The sequence below is a fragment of the Rhipicephalus microplus genome, chromosome 3 (assembly GCF_043290135.1).
Source record: "Rhipicephalus microplus isolate Deutch F79 chromosome 3, USDA_Rmic, whole genome shotgun sequence".
Taxonomy (NCBI): Eukaryota; Metazoa; Arthropoda; class Arachnida; order Ixodida; family Ixodidae; genus Rhipicephalus; species Rhipicephalus microplus.
The window spans coordinates 79,325,052-79,342,174 of NC_134702.1; the positions used below are offsets into that span (position 1 = coordinate 79,325,052).

At 43.2% G+C, this 17,123-nt stretch overlaps 1 protein-coding gene across 6 annotated transcripts in view; it reads right to left on the reverse strand.

The window, feature by feature from the left end:
- Positions 1 to 413: 413 nt before the first annotated feature.
- The window catches only part of Pax (paxillin), a 79,864-nt gene continuing 63,154 nt past the window's right edge, over positions 414 to 17,123 (reverse strand). For 5 of the 6 annotated variants that reach the window (XM_037424155.2, XM_037424154.2, XM_037424158.2 and 2 more), the window contains exons 6-9: positions 11,395 to 11,637; positions 9,711 to 9,884; positions 8,791 to 9,021; positions 414 to 4,734 (exon numbers count right to left, since the gene is read on the reverse strand). In XM_037424155.2, the coding sequence (XP_037280052.1) occupies positions 4,468 to 4,734; positions 8,791 to 9,021; positions 9,711 to 9,884; positions 11,395 to 11,637 (915 nt within the window). In that variant the 3' untranslated portion in view covers positions 414 to 4,467. Of the gene's footprint in view, positions 4,735 to 6,595; positions 6,735 to 8,790; positions 9,022 to 9,710; positions 9,885 to 11,394; positions 11,638 to 17,123 lie in introns of those variants that run through there. The other variant, XM_037424159.2, reaches the window with a different exon arrangement.

The window sequence follows — 17,123 nt, forward strand, 5'->3', positions numbered from 1 at the left end:
CAAGTGAAGCGCAGTTTTCGATCACAACAGTAACCACTCAATTATGTTCTTACGGGAGAATGAAATTGTTGCAGGGCTATGTTACAACATAGTGAAATTTTGCCAAGATTGCCGCTGTGGTGATTTGCCTTGTAGGTTCTCATATATATATATATATATATTCCTGCTGACGAGTGCGGTAGGTTTGCCCACTCACTCGCGAAAGAGTTGGTACGCCTCTGTGACTGACCTTCATCTCAGTGACAAGCTTTCACGGAACACATTTTGGAATTTACAAAGTGTCCTTCAATTATTGCTCCTTCACATACTATCATATTGATCCATGACCTAGCTCCAGTGAATTGCAATTGCACAATTTCTTGGCAATTACAGCCTGTTATGCTATACAAGCAAATGAAATAACACACACCCAGTAACAAACAAAGGCTTCCTTTGTTAGGCCTCGACATTACAGTCGCAACGTGAAGGTGGTAGCAGCTTTCGCCAATCGGAGAAAAAAAATAGAACACTGATAGTGAACAATGCTGGCAGCACTAAAAATTGCACAAATTGCTTCGCGTATCATCAAAGACACACACATACACAGACTGTTCAGCCTTCATTACAGTGTGAAAATGCACAACACAACTTCAACATGACTTAGCAACTTCTACATTCGTGGATGACTTTTACGATGGAGAATAGTGCTCATTAGGCCTAGCACACTCAGCAATATTACCAAAACACATGTTGTTATTACACGAAGAGAGAATCCCACCCAAGTTCTTGTAGCATCACCCTGCGGTAATGTATATATAATGTATATAGTATGTATACAGTATGTATAAAAAGACTGATAGAAACCCCAGGCTTAAATATCGTGTCATCACCCCGTGTATGCAAGTACAGTGCAGTTGCCAAGACATTTGTATGTGCCTTGCGCATATCCGTGCAGCAGGGTTACCACGTGCTGACTGCACCAAAATTTAAAACACGAGTGCGCTACAGTATACAATTAAAACATGAAATGATAAACGCTAAACAAGCCTTGGGCGCACAAGAAATCTTCAGGATTGCTAGAACTGACTCCAAAGTCTAAAATGTCCTACATGTGTAAGTGGCTGCCAAAAGACTGAATCACGTGTTCTGAATGGTGCAATTCACATCGTTTTGCCATGACATTGGGGCAGTGTGTGCCCCGCACAGACCACAACCTTTTGAGGTGCACACAAACACTTACTTTGAAAGGGAAACAACAAGAACATCAACACTAGAGAAAAGAAAGAAAATTCAGGTACCAGCCAACAACTTAAAAATGAGAGTAGTGTGTCAAGTAGCATTTGTCAGTACGTGAGCCTTTTGTGTCGTTAAAGTCATATGTTGACTGAGCTACGCTTTCGTTGGGATAGAGACATGAGCAGCATACATTCCTGGAAGAGTAGAATTCGTTGGCACAATGTGTTGCTACACTAGACAGATGATACAGTAAAACCACCTTATACACAGAACCACCAGTGAACTGGTGAGAATAAAGTATGTTGAGTACAAATTGTATTGCAAACTTAAAAATGCAGAACTGTGCCAAATACCAATTTCAGCCAAGGCTGCCAACAAGAGGTGTTCTTATGTTCCTTACATTGCACTGTCATCTCAATCTGTAAACTTATCCAGCAACGGGACCTAGGGTCACATTATCAGAGAACTGCCAAACTCCGGAATTTCATTCAGCGGTTACGGAAAAGACAAGGCTGGAAATAGCATCATGAAGCCTGTTGCTGTCTACTTTAAGGGTGTTTGTAGTGCGTGGCAAAGGTAAGATTGTTTTATGTGCCATAGAAGGCACCAGAAATTGACCAGAGCATTATACGTCACTGACTAAGTAATTCAAGTATAATTTCTTTTTGCACTGTAACACTTGCTGTAGCAATGCGATTTTTTTCATTTAACAATATAGATACCATTGTGATCTCTGAATGTGAAAAGACTGTGGTGGCTCAGTCATTTTGCTGACAGCAGAGATATAGCCTTCTGCTCACTGTAAATGTTCGAATCACTCGCAATTTCTGCTTTAGGCACTCTTGTAATCAAACAAGATGAGAAAAAGTTGTTTACAAGCAGCTTGGAGACAGGACAATAAAGATATAATGCATTGCACATGTATATATCGACAGAAAAGGGGTAAAGAATTGTCATATAGCATCCCCCCCCCCATAAAAGGACCACATTTAAAATACCAACAATAAAAACATCATGGAGCACTAAGCCTGTCAAGAAACATTTAGCTAAAAGGCAATGTTCTCTAAATGAGCCTAAAACTTTGGGTAGCAAAGCACATGCACATTTCACTAGAATTGCCAATTATTTTGCAGAGAAGTTGCGCTCGAAGCAAAACATAGTTTTGACAATGTGCGCATCTGTTCCCCAACAGATGGGCGAGGCTGCTATAAGATTCTTTGCAAGTGCAAATATCTGCCAATAGTTACAGTTTTGTTAGGCTAAAGCCACAGGCTTGCAAAATATACATCACGATGAACAATTCTTGCAGTCTGTAAACTCTACTCATGGCATGTTGGAAGCATCGGCGAGCCAGTCGCAAAAGAAGTATCGGATGACCTACTGGGACTTGTTAAGACCGCTACATCAACTAATAGACGGCCCAGTTGAAGCATCAAATGGGGACAGAAACTCCCAGTAACAACACAGCCTTCTCATATTTGTTGCAAGTTGGTTGCGAGGCACGACTCCCACATAGCATCAGGAAGGAAGGGCTATTATACACTTACCTATTAACTAGTTGACAGTACAAAACATAACAATCATTGTCGCAAAAAAGAAGAAAAAAAAAGGAGAAAGTACAGGCGAAAAACTTAACATTAGCCGAAAGAAAATGCATCAAAGTACCCACCCACTTTCTGCAGTTGAGTAACTGCTGCTGCTGCCACTACTCCTGAACCCAACAGGCAAAACTGTCGTAGTCGTAGTCTTGTCATGTTTGCACGTTCCAGTGCCCCTATAGTATGTCCTTCTAAAATGTAGCGCACAGCGCACGAACAGCCGGTGTTATTACATAGTGCATGCGGAAAGTTCGAACAGAACAGTCACAACAACACTGCTCCAAACTGAGATGTAAACTGAAAAGAACAAACTGGAAGTAGCCTACTGGCCAGTGCACGTGTCGCCTTTATGTATTCAACAGGTTGCAACTTCGACAGGTGGCAACTTCAAGCAACCAGATGTAAACAACACTCTGCCTTGTTTCGTCATGTCTTGAGTTTGTCTGGCATGATTGCACAAAATAAGACAAAAATGTGGCATAAAGGTACAGAGGACGCAATAATCCAGACTCTTTGTAGTGTTACAAAACAGTCTTCAGTGCCAGTAAAAATCAGAGGAGATTGGCTTGTGAGCAATTGCTTGGTATACATTCGAACGTGTCACACATAAAAATCACCTAAGCATTTTAAGTGCCACAAACAATCCACAACTTTCGCGATGCAAGCATTTTCGCAAACATCTTCGCATTTTATCCCTTCGCAATTTGCACCTCTCATGAAAGCAGCAACTGTTCTAAAATGGAAGGTTCCAACAAAAGAAGGCAAGTTGAGTAGACAAGCTTTAGGCTCAGTCCAAGCAGAAGTCCTTCAGCACCACGACGTGTGGGCTGGGTGACAACCTAAGAAATCAGTACAAGTTTTGCCTGGCACAAAAGAGCATTGAGTTTATCTCAAGTTCCTAGATGGTCAAAACTATAATTTACAAGAGATACTCTGAATTTTGAAAAATAAAATAATATTTAATTGGAGAGTGCGACATCCCAAAGCAACACAACGGCTACGAGAGATGCCACGGCTGGGATCTTCGAATGATTTGAAGCCATTTGATGTTTGCTTACGTGCAAGAGTGCTTTTGCATTCTGCACCTGCCGGAACCTGCTTGCAGCAGCACGGAGTCAAACCTATGACTTCATGCTAGGCAGAAAAGTACCGCAGTCACAGAGACCACACTACAGGTTGACAACGAAAGAAATCACTTCTGGCCACAACCGATGCCGAAGCAAGTCTCTGAAAACAAACAATGTTTTTGTGTTTTTTCATGCAAGAAGCACGGAAATTATGAGCCACATCGTAGTGATGGATATCACTTTAACTTTGACCACCTGGGGTTCTTCGGCGTGCACCAAAATCGAAGTATGCAGGCACTTTTGCCTTTCGTCACAACGGAAACCTGGCCACAATAGCCGGGGACTGATCTCGCACATTTATGCTTAACAGCACAGCACCTCGCCTGTTAGAGCCTTCAATGCAGGCCCCTAAAGCAAGTTAATATACCTTGCTGGTATGTCAATTCTCATTCTATAGTTTGAACACTGGCTTATTATTACACTGCATTCTCAGCTTGTCATCGACTACAATGTTCAGTAGTAGCGGCAGCGACGCCATCTGTGTCCAGGTGGTGGGACTGTAGGAACCCCTTCGGCCGCAGAGCTTCTTAACCGAAGAGCTTCTCGAAGCAGGCGTGGCAATACGGCTTGTCATTCTGCTCCTTAAAGGTGCCCTTGTTCAGCTGGCCAAGGCAGAAGGCACAAACGAAGTGCTCAGGGTGGTACTTGCGGAACATGGCCGTGATGCAGCGGCCCGTGATGGGCTTGTGGCAGCCCGCGCACAGCGAGCCCCGCTTGGCGTGGTAGTGCGTCTCACAGAAGGGCTGCCCCTCGTGGTCGTAGAAGCTGCCGCCGTTGAACGGTTGCCTGCAGTCCTGCACGTGACCAGACATAGTGACGACGGCACTTCAGTATATTCGCAGGCAAAGAGGCAAATGGACGAGTTTCACGGTACTGTCACGCAGCCCGCTATGTTCAATTCGTCCTAAGGAAGTACACACCCACGTGACAGCTGCTGCTACTAACAGCGGTATGTTCTGCGACCAATTACACCCCTACAACTATCATGAATTATAAGCCATTTCCACATTTGATGTACGTGTAATGACTGACTGCATCTTCTTTGAAATTAGTGTTTTATTATGGTTGTTAATTTCAATATTACGTTGTATCCTATACGTATATAATACTTTGTAGAATACTTTTCTATACTCCCTTACACCATGCTCTAACCAGAATCTGTAAGACACAATATTGATGAGAACAAGACAATAATGCTAAGGAAGGTGCAGGGGTTGTCATTTGTGATATGCAGCCGGAAGGGATCAAACTTACAAATATCGGAATCCGAAGGTTAGAGGTTTGGTCCCTGCTAGCGGCGAGTGTTCTTTTTGCCCAGTTTACTTTATTCCCATTAATATCACAGCTACTACAAATAACTCCTACGCCTTTTTGGCATAATTGTCTTGTAAGGTCTAATTGATATTGTGTCGGATACAGAAAAAAACAAGTGCTTAAGAATTTCCCTTTTATTCAGAGGGAGCAAGGTATGATAAACACATAAATAAATAAATCAATATATAAATATCAGGTGCCACATAGGTATCATGGATGTTCTACACCGAGTGGCTAAAGCTTGATTACAAGCATGGCCTGCTCAAAAATCCTTACTGACTGTTGCACACACGAAAGGAACAAATTATTCGTTCCTCTAATCGCAGCAGTCACATTCTGCTTGTGTGAAACAACTTTTCTCAGCATGGCAATGACTGCCAGCAGTATTGCTCATTGCAGCAAGTTGTAGCGGGCTGTCAGCCCTGGCCCCTATGTCTACGAGTACTGGCACAAAAATGTCCCACTTCCCCCTTTTTTAAAATTTTTAATTATATAAAAGGCTAAGCCTCTAAGAGTCTAGGAAATGTTCCGGTAAGCGTGAGTGTGGTCAGAAAAATTAATGACAACATGTTTAAAATGCAGTATTGGTTCCTACTGTACCCTTACGTCGTGACACGGTACGATTTTTTTCATCACATGCCTGTACACGATATCGTGACGTTTTCACAGGCGCCCCTTTCCGCAGCTCTGTTGGTGATGCACGAGTGGTCTTTTCAGATGTTTCGGTACCTGAAGTCACTGCAGCCATACTGGTGCGAGAAGCCGCAAAAATTGACACTGAAGCCTGATGTCACACGTGTGTCAATGTCAGTGGGTGCACACTGCGGAAATTTACTGTTATGTCAAAATAACTTATCAGTAAAGGCGACAATTTCAGGTATTAAAGAAGCGTTTTTAGGCACCGAAGATAGGCAAACAACATTTTAGGTGTCAGAAATAGGGGGGCAAAACACATTTTGAGGCTCCAACGTCTTAAGCGTAGACCTAATAAATTTTTACATCAGTACAAATAATTTCAAAACGAACGACTTGCGCGAGCTGCATCTGTGATGGGAAAGCAGGAAACCTTACTGTTTATCGCAAGGGCACCAAAAGCTGAACATCGCCGTGCAATTGTCTATTGTCCAACACTGTTTGTGAAACACAGTCTCTCCTTTTATTCACTAGCATGCAAATCAAGCGTCCACAGTTGAATCAACACACTCCTGGGTCTCTTTCTTTTTGGCATGGCTGAAAAGGGAAGCACAGGAGCAGTTAGCCACACCGCTGAAAGACCCGAGGGGAGGTGTTGAATGGTGTTGGAGGGCTCCTTCAGGAAGTAAATTACAAACAAAACAAAAGCCGCGTGCCCATCACATTTTTCTTTATTTCGATTTTCGCTCTTCTTTACCCCGACGGCTCTTCACGGTTTCGCAATCGCCAACCATTCGCGCCAGGTCAGCGCGGTGGCGTATGCCGGCCGGTGCGTCCCTCTTCATTGCTGTTTGCGGTTGTTTTAAGAAAGTTGAGAGAGAGAGAAAAAAGTGAAAAGCTAAAGATGTGAGCCTGGCTATTCACCTGACATGCTACTACGGGTGCTGGTTATGACATATACACTGATATTCACCCGACACATACAGCTACACACACAGAAACGACACTGTTTGCAAAGATTCTTTCAGGCTCGTAATCCTCGACAAGTTCAACAACTCTTTCGTGGTGTGTAACGCACAGACGCTGCTTTGCCATGGACCTCGAATATGTTTCAGTTCTAAGCGCACGGAAGGTGTGAAGCTGCCTTCAAAGACCATCCCTCTGATGAGCATTACTCGCCTGCATTCACAGAGAACGTCCTTCAGGTCCCCTGAAATGTTGCATTGAACGAACAATGGTGAGCTCAACAGTTTAATCTTGCTTTTAAAGTAGTTTGTATAGGTGATGTTTAATCTGATGTGGTGCAAGCATGTTTCCTCTGGTCTGTTAAGGGCTTGAGCATGTCGAAGCCGTGCCGTGGATCAATTTAATAACGAGGCCCGTGCTCGTGACTAGCATGTCCAGAGGAACCTGGTTCCAGAAGTTTGTGAACCGGAGGTCCATGCTGAATCCCATAGAGTTCCAAACAGTCTAGTGTTTTCCAGTAACACTAATATTGGTCTCAAAGTGAACCCAAAGGCAATATTTCAGGTTAAACGGTCTTTATATAGGCACTGTTTTCAGAATAGGCATTCATAGGCTTTAAAGCCACTCTGTGCACAAACGCAAAAGTATGCATATATAGGTACTATAAAAACATACTGTACGAGTCTTTCTAAACACCTAATTCCCACTTGTATATTGAAGTGGGGTGATATAGAACGCAAGAAACAAAGTAGGCACTTGCCTAAAATCCGGTCTCATCTTATCAGCATTTCTCTAGCTTTACACACGCTCAGTTCTATCTCAGCAAACAGGAGATTTCCGTGGTGGAATAAAGCCAGGCTCTCAAAAGTGGTGCCAATAACTCTTTAAAGCATGGTACTCAACTTGAAGTTGAAAATGTGCGCTGGCAGCTCGAACAAACTTAGGTTTCCAAATGGTGTGCTGACTGCACCAGGTCTGCAAAATTGCTGACTGTTCTTGCTGTTTATACTCGATTAAAACTTAAGAAAAATATCAGCTCCACTCAGAGCCATCGCTGTCTCTCCCACAAAAAAAATTTGCATACATAGTCTACTCAATTACACTTTTCAATTTTCATGCAAGGTGAAAAAAAAAAATACAAGGGAGCGCGCTTACCGTCCACAAGCGAACCTCCTCTGAAGCTGCTAGCTCCTTGTGTTTGTGTCCAACTTACCGTGATGTTTCTGTTTTATTCTTGTTTAGCAGGCTCACGGCAAAACAACAAGAAGTGACGAGCGGGTGCACCCAGCCTCCGTAAGCCACTACCCCCCGTCCCCATCATTCTCGATGCGCAGGTCACAATTCCCAGCATGCTCCAATTTCATTTTTCATGGCATGGCTTCAAAATTGTCACATAGTGCTCCTAACTAGCCTTATTTTGTGATTAGAACAAGTGTTAATGATTTATAGCACTTCATACTCTACTATGGAAGAGCAAACGCCATCCCGAACTGTGAAAGCATTTGCTGTTCTGGAAGAGTAAATAGATTTCCCTTCACATTTTCATGACAGGAAGCGATTTTTGAGTGTAGAGTGCTTTAGATAGCTGACTTTTCCAATACAGACACACACTTGTGACGCTGGTTTTAGGTAATAAACTTTAACATCCTAGTAAGTTTCGCCAGGGATTCTGACATTGCTGTTTAGCCAAACCTAATGTTCTATGAAGCAATGGTGAACATTCAACTCTTAAGGTGTGTGGCAGTTACATTAGCTGAGAAAAGGCACTTAGGGCTTAAGCGGAAAGTAGCTGGCACAACTGTCTTTCGCATGTGAAGGGTTGGCAAGCGCCACAGTTCTATCTGCTGAGCTTGCATTTTTTAGTTCATCACAACTGAGTGAGGACACTTGCTGAACAACTCCACTGACGAGTAAAGATCGATACAAGCGGTACTTACGCGGCAGACAAAGCATTCGGGATGCCACTGGCCGTTCAGGGCCGAGATGTAGTTCTCCGTGATCGGCCTGTTGCAGCCACCGCACTTGGGTGCGAACAGCTCGAAGTAGTCGTCGCGGCAGTAAGGCTTGCCGTCCTTCTCGTGGAATCCTCCCTCTCCAAACTGCGTCCCGCAGTGGGCGCAGAAGAAGTGCTCTGGATGCCATGTCTTGTCCAGGGCGGTCACACATTTCTGTGCAAAGGAGAGGAAAAAAAGAAAAAGCCGCATACGATGTTGGGTGAATGTCTCGTTTTGTCAAACTTCACTATAAGTGGAAGCGTTGAGACTTGCACCGGTCTGGTCGGTTAAAAATGCTCTTTTGTACGCCTGTATGCACAAGGGTGCCATAACCTGTTACAGCAACTACACAGTGGCTGGGGTATGTCTGTTGCAGGCAGTTAAAATAGGTTCAGATGCTCCTGCTCAAGTTTCTGGTAAAGATTGTGAATATGAGACATTACAACATAAAAGGTGCAGAACAGAAATTGTATGAACATGGTTGCATTAAGCCTATTTTATAAAGTAAATGTTCCTGAAAACTGCTAGACTGAGTACTTGGCTCTTTCAGAATGCAGCGTCTTTCTTCCTGACTGACAAACAACTGAGTATTTACGCAAAGCAACGGTGTCAATGTGTAAGACATTATGGTAAGCTAGCTGGGAAAAACAGTGTCCCTCATTGTCTTTCGTTTTTCCAGCTTTCATGGCTTGACGAAAGTCGTTATTTCCCACTTTTTTATTATGTCAGCTATCAGGTGACACACACTGGTTCACAAAACTCTGCAGGCCAAAAAATAATATTTGAAAGACTATGCAGTCAGATGGTTTTTCACTACAGCATTATCATTCAGCAAGGCATGCACAACACCAAACTGCACTCACATCAAGTATGGGACCGTTGCAGTAGGCGCATCGTGGAGAGAAGATGTTGTGGTAATCTGTCTCGCAGTAGGGCTCATTGTCCCGCTCAAAGAAGTTCTTGGTGCCCAGCTCCTGGTTGCAGTGAGCACACACAAAGTGCTCGGGGTGCCATGTGCGACCAAGGGCGGTGACCACCTGTACGGGATAAACGAATTTCAATCCCGCAGCGCGCGCATTCACCGACAATTGCAAATGGAAAGGCATGCCACAATTCCAACAATGCAAAAGTAGTGTGCACGAGTGAAATGTTTAATATCCTGCTGAAGAAAGGGTTTATAATATAAGGTAGACAAAGGGAATTGGGTCTTGAAAGCCTTTTCTTGCTACACGATATCTTTCGAAATTCAGTAATTGGGCTTAAAGCAGTACTGAACTGGCTTTAAGACATCATAAAAGGGACGCTTTTCATTTCCTTGGTATGCAGTGTTAACGCCCTATACACACTGGAGCCAAAGAGCTTGTATAAAATATTTTACTTAGACTTTAATGTCTTTGTTGCTCAGCATTCGCAAGATAGCCTCACAGCAACGGTCATTACCCTGAAGAGACAACACAGTTCCACTGAGTTTGCAAACCCCTGCGTTCTGTATGCAGCTTAAATTGCAAAAATTACTGTCGGGATCATTGAACGATAACTCACACATCACCGTCTATGTGTGCCATATGCAGACGATGGATCTGTCACTAATATGTCACAAGTTGCAGTCTTCCCATGACGTCACAGTGAGATTACACATCAGAGAGAAGCCGCTCCCCCAAATATCAAAACCCAAACTGAGTTGTTTTTTTTAAAGTAGCAAAATCCAAAATACATTCTCTGCATTCCTAGGCACCACAATACTTTCCTTACGGTTTCTTACATCACTGTTTTTAGCTAAAGCAACAATCTGAAAATATTTGTCACTACTCTAACACTTCCAAACTGCCCAAAAGGGATTCCATAGTGGATGCTTCCAAATAAATTTTTACCACTGGATCACCTTTAATGTGCAACTGAAGCACGATATTCACCCATTTTTTTTCATTAACACTCAGAAAGCACGACTCTGCAAGTAAATTGAGTATTCAACCAGTTGCCACAATTGGTGCCGCCTTCACTCGTATTTTCCAATATTCTCTGGTTGGAAAACGTGGATAATTGGTAATGTTGCCAGGTTAAAAATGTTCCTTTTTTTCTCTTCAACTAATAAGCTTTCCATTCTAAAAAATTTCTTAAATTTCCTTATGGCTTCATGCTAACAAGTGGTTGTCAAATATAATGCTCTCATAACCTTTTTCTGCCCTCGTGGAATACTGCAGAACTCATCTGCAGTATTTGTGTTTAACACGCTATCGCGTTGCTAATGCGTGCACTTGAGTGACATTTCTTGCTACTACATGACCTTTCATCAACATGTGGATACATTTGCAAGCCGGCATATCAACACTACGCTAGACTGCTTGGTGAAGAATAACAGCTCGTGAGCTCTGAAACTGTGCGTGTACTTCCTTCATTGCGGCTAACAACGAAAAGACCGATATATAAAGTAGAAGTGGACACGGCACAGAGTTGTGCCGTGGCCATTTCTACTCCATGTCTGGATTTTTGTGCTGCTAGAAACAATGAATCTACACCCATTCGCCCAATTTTCCACCTCGTACGTACCTGGCCCACGATGGGCTTGGAGCATGCGGAGCAGTGTCCCTTGGCCGTCGTGGTGACTCCTTGCTTGGTAAGGTCCGACTGAAGGGTGCCTAACATGGAATCCAGCTTGTTGCCGGGCGGCTGGTTGGGCCGGTTCAGCCGGTGGGGCTTGGCGTATGCCGGGTCGCTCACGGGAGTCGGAGAGCCGTGCAGCTGCTGACGCTGCTGGGACTGGATGGGTGACTGAGCCTGTGGCCCGTTCAGCTGTCATTCGGCAGAAAAAAAACAAAACAAAATAAAACACACTAAGCAAATGCAAAGTGGTTGCAGTTTAACAACTGGCTGTGTCAGGTGGCTCTTAATAGAAATGTATATTTACAGCTATGTCAAACTACTAAAGAATGAAGAGCCAGCATAACAATGGACAGTCATGCTCAATGGGAGTTATATGCTGCTCGCGGTCAAAGCGGCACTAAAACTGCATGGTGGCATCAACAAAGAAAACAATAAGTGACATAAACACCCATGTGACTACTGGTATTTGCGAAACTGATTTTGCACTTGCTGGTGTTACAGCATATGCTTGAGGACCCTTTAACCATTAGCTCCGTGCTTCAACTAATATTAAACGCCCCAGTCCATTTCTGTGCTTGGCCATGCCGTATGGAAAATATCATGTAGGCATAATAATTAGCGGGGCTCTGCAACACTTTTCCACATAATCCTTAAATGAACTTGCTATAGGAAGCTATTGCATCAAGAATCAGTTCCTGCAAACATTTGTGTAATCCTGTCAGCCACAAAGTATGTTACGGAAATTTGTTGAACGATTTAAGCATTTTTTTGCTTTCCTTTTGTTTCGACCACACAAGGGGGAGGCCGAAGAAGCAAGAAACTACGTTAGTGCGTATCACAAATATGGTGGGTGCCTCATCATATTTTTAAAGACGATAGTCTTTCTTGGGGGCCTTAGACGCAAACATTTTAGTCTGTCTGTCTGTACATTTGTCTGTTTGTCAACTCTTAACGGCATCCGGTACTTGAAACGGCCAACCCCATCCGCAGTGCCCACCTATGTTGCTCAGGGTTGAGCATTCATGCTTGTGCAATTGTCAATTAAAAAAGCAATTATTGCACATGTTTGGGGCACCATGACAACACGTATATATTCTGTATGTGAGCCTTTTACTAGGAAAGGCATACATAAGTAATCTTAAGGACCGTAGCGCTTATCACAGTGCGCTGACCATGCGATGCTTGCACGGAAACACGAGTGTTTCCAACACTTTGCTAAAACGAGATAGTGGTGGCACCTACCTGTCGCCTTGCGTTCTACATTTTAGCACCTCTGAGATGGGCGTGCACACCCATCTCGGAGCCACGCGCTTTGTTTTCTAAAGAAACTGCCAGATGGCGCTTATGTCTCACGTGTGACGTGACTTGATGCGCTTATTCACCTCCCCTGCACGCTCGACGCACTTGACGCAGCGCCTCCAGAATACCATTCACCGATTTTCTTGCGCAGAACATCAAATAAATGTCTTGTCACTCTCCCCACACGCAAGACTAACGTCTTTCGACGACATTTGCAGATTATATGCAGATACGGGGCCATTTTTTTTTTTCTATGAATGCATCGCCTCACTTGCATTGTGATCACGAGTGCGCCATTGTCCCAAGACTGCCTTCCATTCTAGCTCACTACAGAGCCGGCTGCCGACACGTAGCGGCACCATGTGGCAGCCACAAGAACTATTTTGCACAAAAATGCTCAAATCGGCCAACAGCCGCATATTTTTTTCTGCTGATATAGTCATGCCCGTAGATGATATAATTTGCCGAGAGAATAGCGAGTGATTTCTAGCTATCTTTGAAACATAATTGTTATTTTCCGACTGCATGAAGTGCTATATTTGCCTCGAATGCTAAGAGCCTCAACTACTGAACAGTAGCGTTCTCAGACTACAGTAAAAAAAAACTCTGTAGGACTGTCCTAAGATCTGAGATTTGCAAGGTCAACACCAAACAAAAAATAAAATAAAAATAAATATCAACACATCTATATAAATTTTTTTCTAGCTTTGCGCTAAAAAGAAATAAGTAATAGTTCTTTATTTTTCTAACATTAGTACCGATTGGAACTTTTGATGAACTGATTTTCTATTTTTTGCTACATACTTATCGATAATCCACATTAAGGCCATGCAGTAAAGTTATCCTAAGCTTTTTTTTTTTACTTCAATCAATAAATACTTGAGAACAAAAATCTTGCCAACTAACTGTGACTTCTACATCACTACTTTTCCCCTTATGCTGCTCGCCACAAACTCCAACAGAATGCAATGAAATCAACCAGGATTTGCGCATAGAACAAAATCAATCCCCAATGCAGCCTGCGCAGTGAAAATAATTCGACTCAGTGAATCGAAATCGTGCAGATCTGGCGCTCATCGCATACACAATTGCATTACAAGTCTACACTTTTAGAATTTCGAGAATTAAGCTGCACTTTGGAAACACTGTCTTGAAAGCGCTGGAGTACCTCAAATTTTTCATCATGTACTCAACGCTATAAAAAAATCTGGTCTTTCAATTTCACTAGACTGTGGCTGCTGTGCAGAGTGCTGAACATACAAGCTTTCACTCAATGGCAGTGTTTGACAGTTGCAGCGAAGAACAGAACACCAGAAAGACAAAGCTTTAATTACAGCTAAGCTGCCAGGTTAGCTGTTTGGATCACCAGATTTTAAACACAATTCTGAATGTTTAATTGTTTCATGCAATATATGTAATTATTTGCGAAAACTGCACGTGCACTATTTTATTCTGGCTATCCGGCTCTCACAAAATCCTACTGATGAAAGGGCAGTAACATTTTACGACAGAGCTAAACATAGCAGGACTGTTGACGTAAAGTGGCTTACAAACAAAATACATTCCGAATATAGATAGGTAAGTCAACAGCACTCATCATGAAACAGACGCACAATACAATCTTGACAGATGCAGAAATGAATACCAATTCCACTTTACAGCATTGAAGGAAACCTTTACAGTGCCCTCTATGCTCAAATCAGCTCATTATCAAAGAACGCTTTATTTGCAGGGTACAACGCCCTGAAAGAGCACAGTGTGTCCAGAGAGATGGCATAGCGAAGGGGCCTGGACTAATTATGACTACATGAAAATTTTTAACACAAGTCCAAAACTCTCTTGCGTTCCTTAACTACCAGAATATGAGACTAAAAATAGAACCCAAGACTTTGCTTTGCAGAACACCTTACTCCCTTAAGCATTGTGAAATGTATTCTGAAGCGCAGTCACGTGTCATCCTGACTCTAGCAAGGCAGTTAAAGCTCCACTGTGCAAAGAAGATGGAAACTAAATGATGCACGCAAGAAGATATTCTAAAGAAAAAAAAATTAATGTAGGCTGCACTGATATGTTTGTCTCATTGGGAAATTGAATGTAATAAGAGCAAATGAGAGGCTGCATTCCTGATAGGTCAGTACTCTTGCATGTCACAACATTCAGTGCAATGCCTCACTCAAGCTTGTCTCTGCACATGCAAACAATGAAACGTGGACACAAGAGTGACTCAATTGCTGTCATATCATTAAAATCATGGTCAAAATATTCGAGGAGCATTGAATTTTCGATTCCACGTGTAATACATTTATGAAGTGGGACCCAAGCTTCTGTGTGAATAGTAGGGTAACCTGTACAGACAGAATGTAAAACCAAAAGCAACATTCGTTATGAGGTACTTAGAACGTCAATGTACTTGACTTCTTATCTCATAGCACCATGTGCTACGCTGTTAGTTCCCGTGCTACCTACAGCTAAGAAAAAGGCTAGAACTGCTGCTTGGGCAAGTTGGTTCATGATTAAGATGATAGATTTTTCACAAAGAAATACGGAGCGCTAATAAATCTAAAAAAAAAAATGCCTCTCCAGTTTTCAGAAGTTATGCTGCACATACTATCTTAGCATTTTTACTACAATCCAAGAGTAACATAAAGTTGTTCAAAAGCTAATTTGCACAGAGCAGCAGCATACAAACATGTCTGAACTGTAATCTTCTGACTGTTACCGCACCAGCAAAGCATCAAGAAAGCAGAAACTTCAGAAACCAACTTATCCATCGGACCAAGCATGAAAGCCTTTGCACACTTGCCTGTACTCTGTGAACCTTTCTTAAAAATGCTGCACATAGGTAATGCCTTCCTGAAACTCACTCCAGTTTTGTGAGCACCAACTACATTACAAGGCACATCCAGTGAGAAATACACAACACACCCAAGAAGAGAGCTGACGATTCCTTGTTTTCTTCCACCGATCGAGGAGTCGCGACGAGTGAACAAGCACTGCACTCTAGGCACAAACACACACACAGATGCCGACAACACAGACCGTTCCTTCCAAAGCCCGACGCAAGAGTGGACAGTTGGCTCTTATGATGCCAGCAGATGCGAGAGGTGGGAGTGCCTCTCCCTCCCACATACTAGGCCGAGCTGCCAAAACGACCGAGAAGTAATAAAAGTGGTATGGCACACTACGATGATGATGCGTGCAGCAGAGGGGGAGGGAAGTGTAGTGTGTGCTCAGGCACTCCATCGGAGAGGGGGAGACTGGAGAAGAACTCAAAAAGGTGTGGGAAGGGGAGGTCAGAAACAGGTGATGTCAGAAGATGACATAAACCCAATGAGTAAAGTATGCTGCCCACCACCTTGGGAGTGGCTGTGGAAAGAAAATAAGCAACTTTTTTTTTTTCTTTTTCTCCCAGGCCGGGGGGGCAAGGACAGACCACCACCGTCAATGTGGGGCACTCCCCTTCAGTTCGCGTGTGCGCTCCTTTCACCCCCGAAGGCCGGCTAATAAACAAAATTATAAATAAGGGAGTAAAAAAAGAATAAGAAACGGGGAGGGGGCATGACAGGCAAAGAACAAGACCAACGATGGGCAACCTGCCAAGAGTAGCAACAACACGTTGCCGCCGCCGCCTCCACGACGTGACCGACCGAACAGCCAGCCGGCATCGGAGTGAGAAAAAAAGCCGCACTTGTTTTGGGTCCGAGCGGCATGAAGGTAACCTGACTCGCTGCCTCAAGAGTGGAAAGACGCGACAGCCTCTTTTTATGTGAATCTGGGTTATAATAAAAAGTGGTGTCTCCGGCCACAACACTGCTGTATTGAGTTGCTGTTATAGAGGTTAGCCTTTGCAAAAAGATGAGTGCTGTTGCTCGACATGAAGAAGCTGCAGCATTTCACGAATTCACTTACCTCATAGAACACGTCACGTTTGCAGCGAGATTATGTCCTGTTTGAAGCTCATGCTTCACACTTGACAAGCCATAGTGGAAAACGAAATCGGCAGCAAGAAAACACTGTCCTGTTCTGCTTTGCCAACTTTGATGATAAAAGCCCACCATTACCATGTCTAATGTGCAGCAGAACAGTGCACCATTTATTTATTTATTTTTATTCTCTACCTGAGGAACTTTCCTAAAATCATTGGCTACAGATACTACAGTGAAACCCCTTTATAAGACACACTGGTGCGAGAGACAAATGGGTATAAGTAATCCTAGAAGTAGTTTTACAGTGCAAATGCAAAGACAAACCACACAGAAAGAGACGACACACACCAGTATAAGCAACATTAATGTTCCTACATTAAAGTGGGGGTTGATTAGAAAACCCATACGTGGTGCCCTGGTTGCAAGAGACACCTCCTACAAAAAATAAGA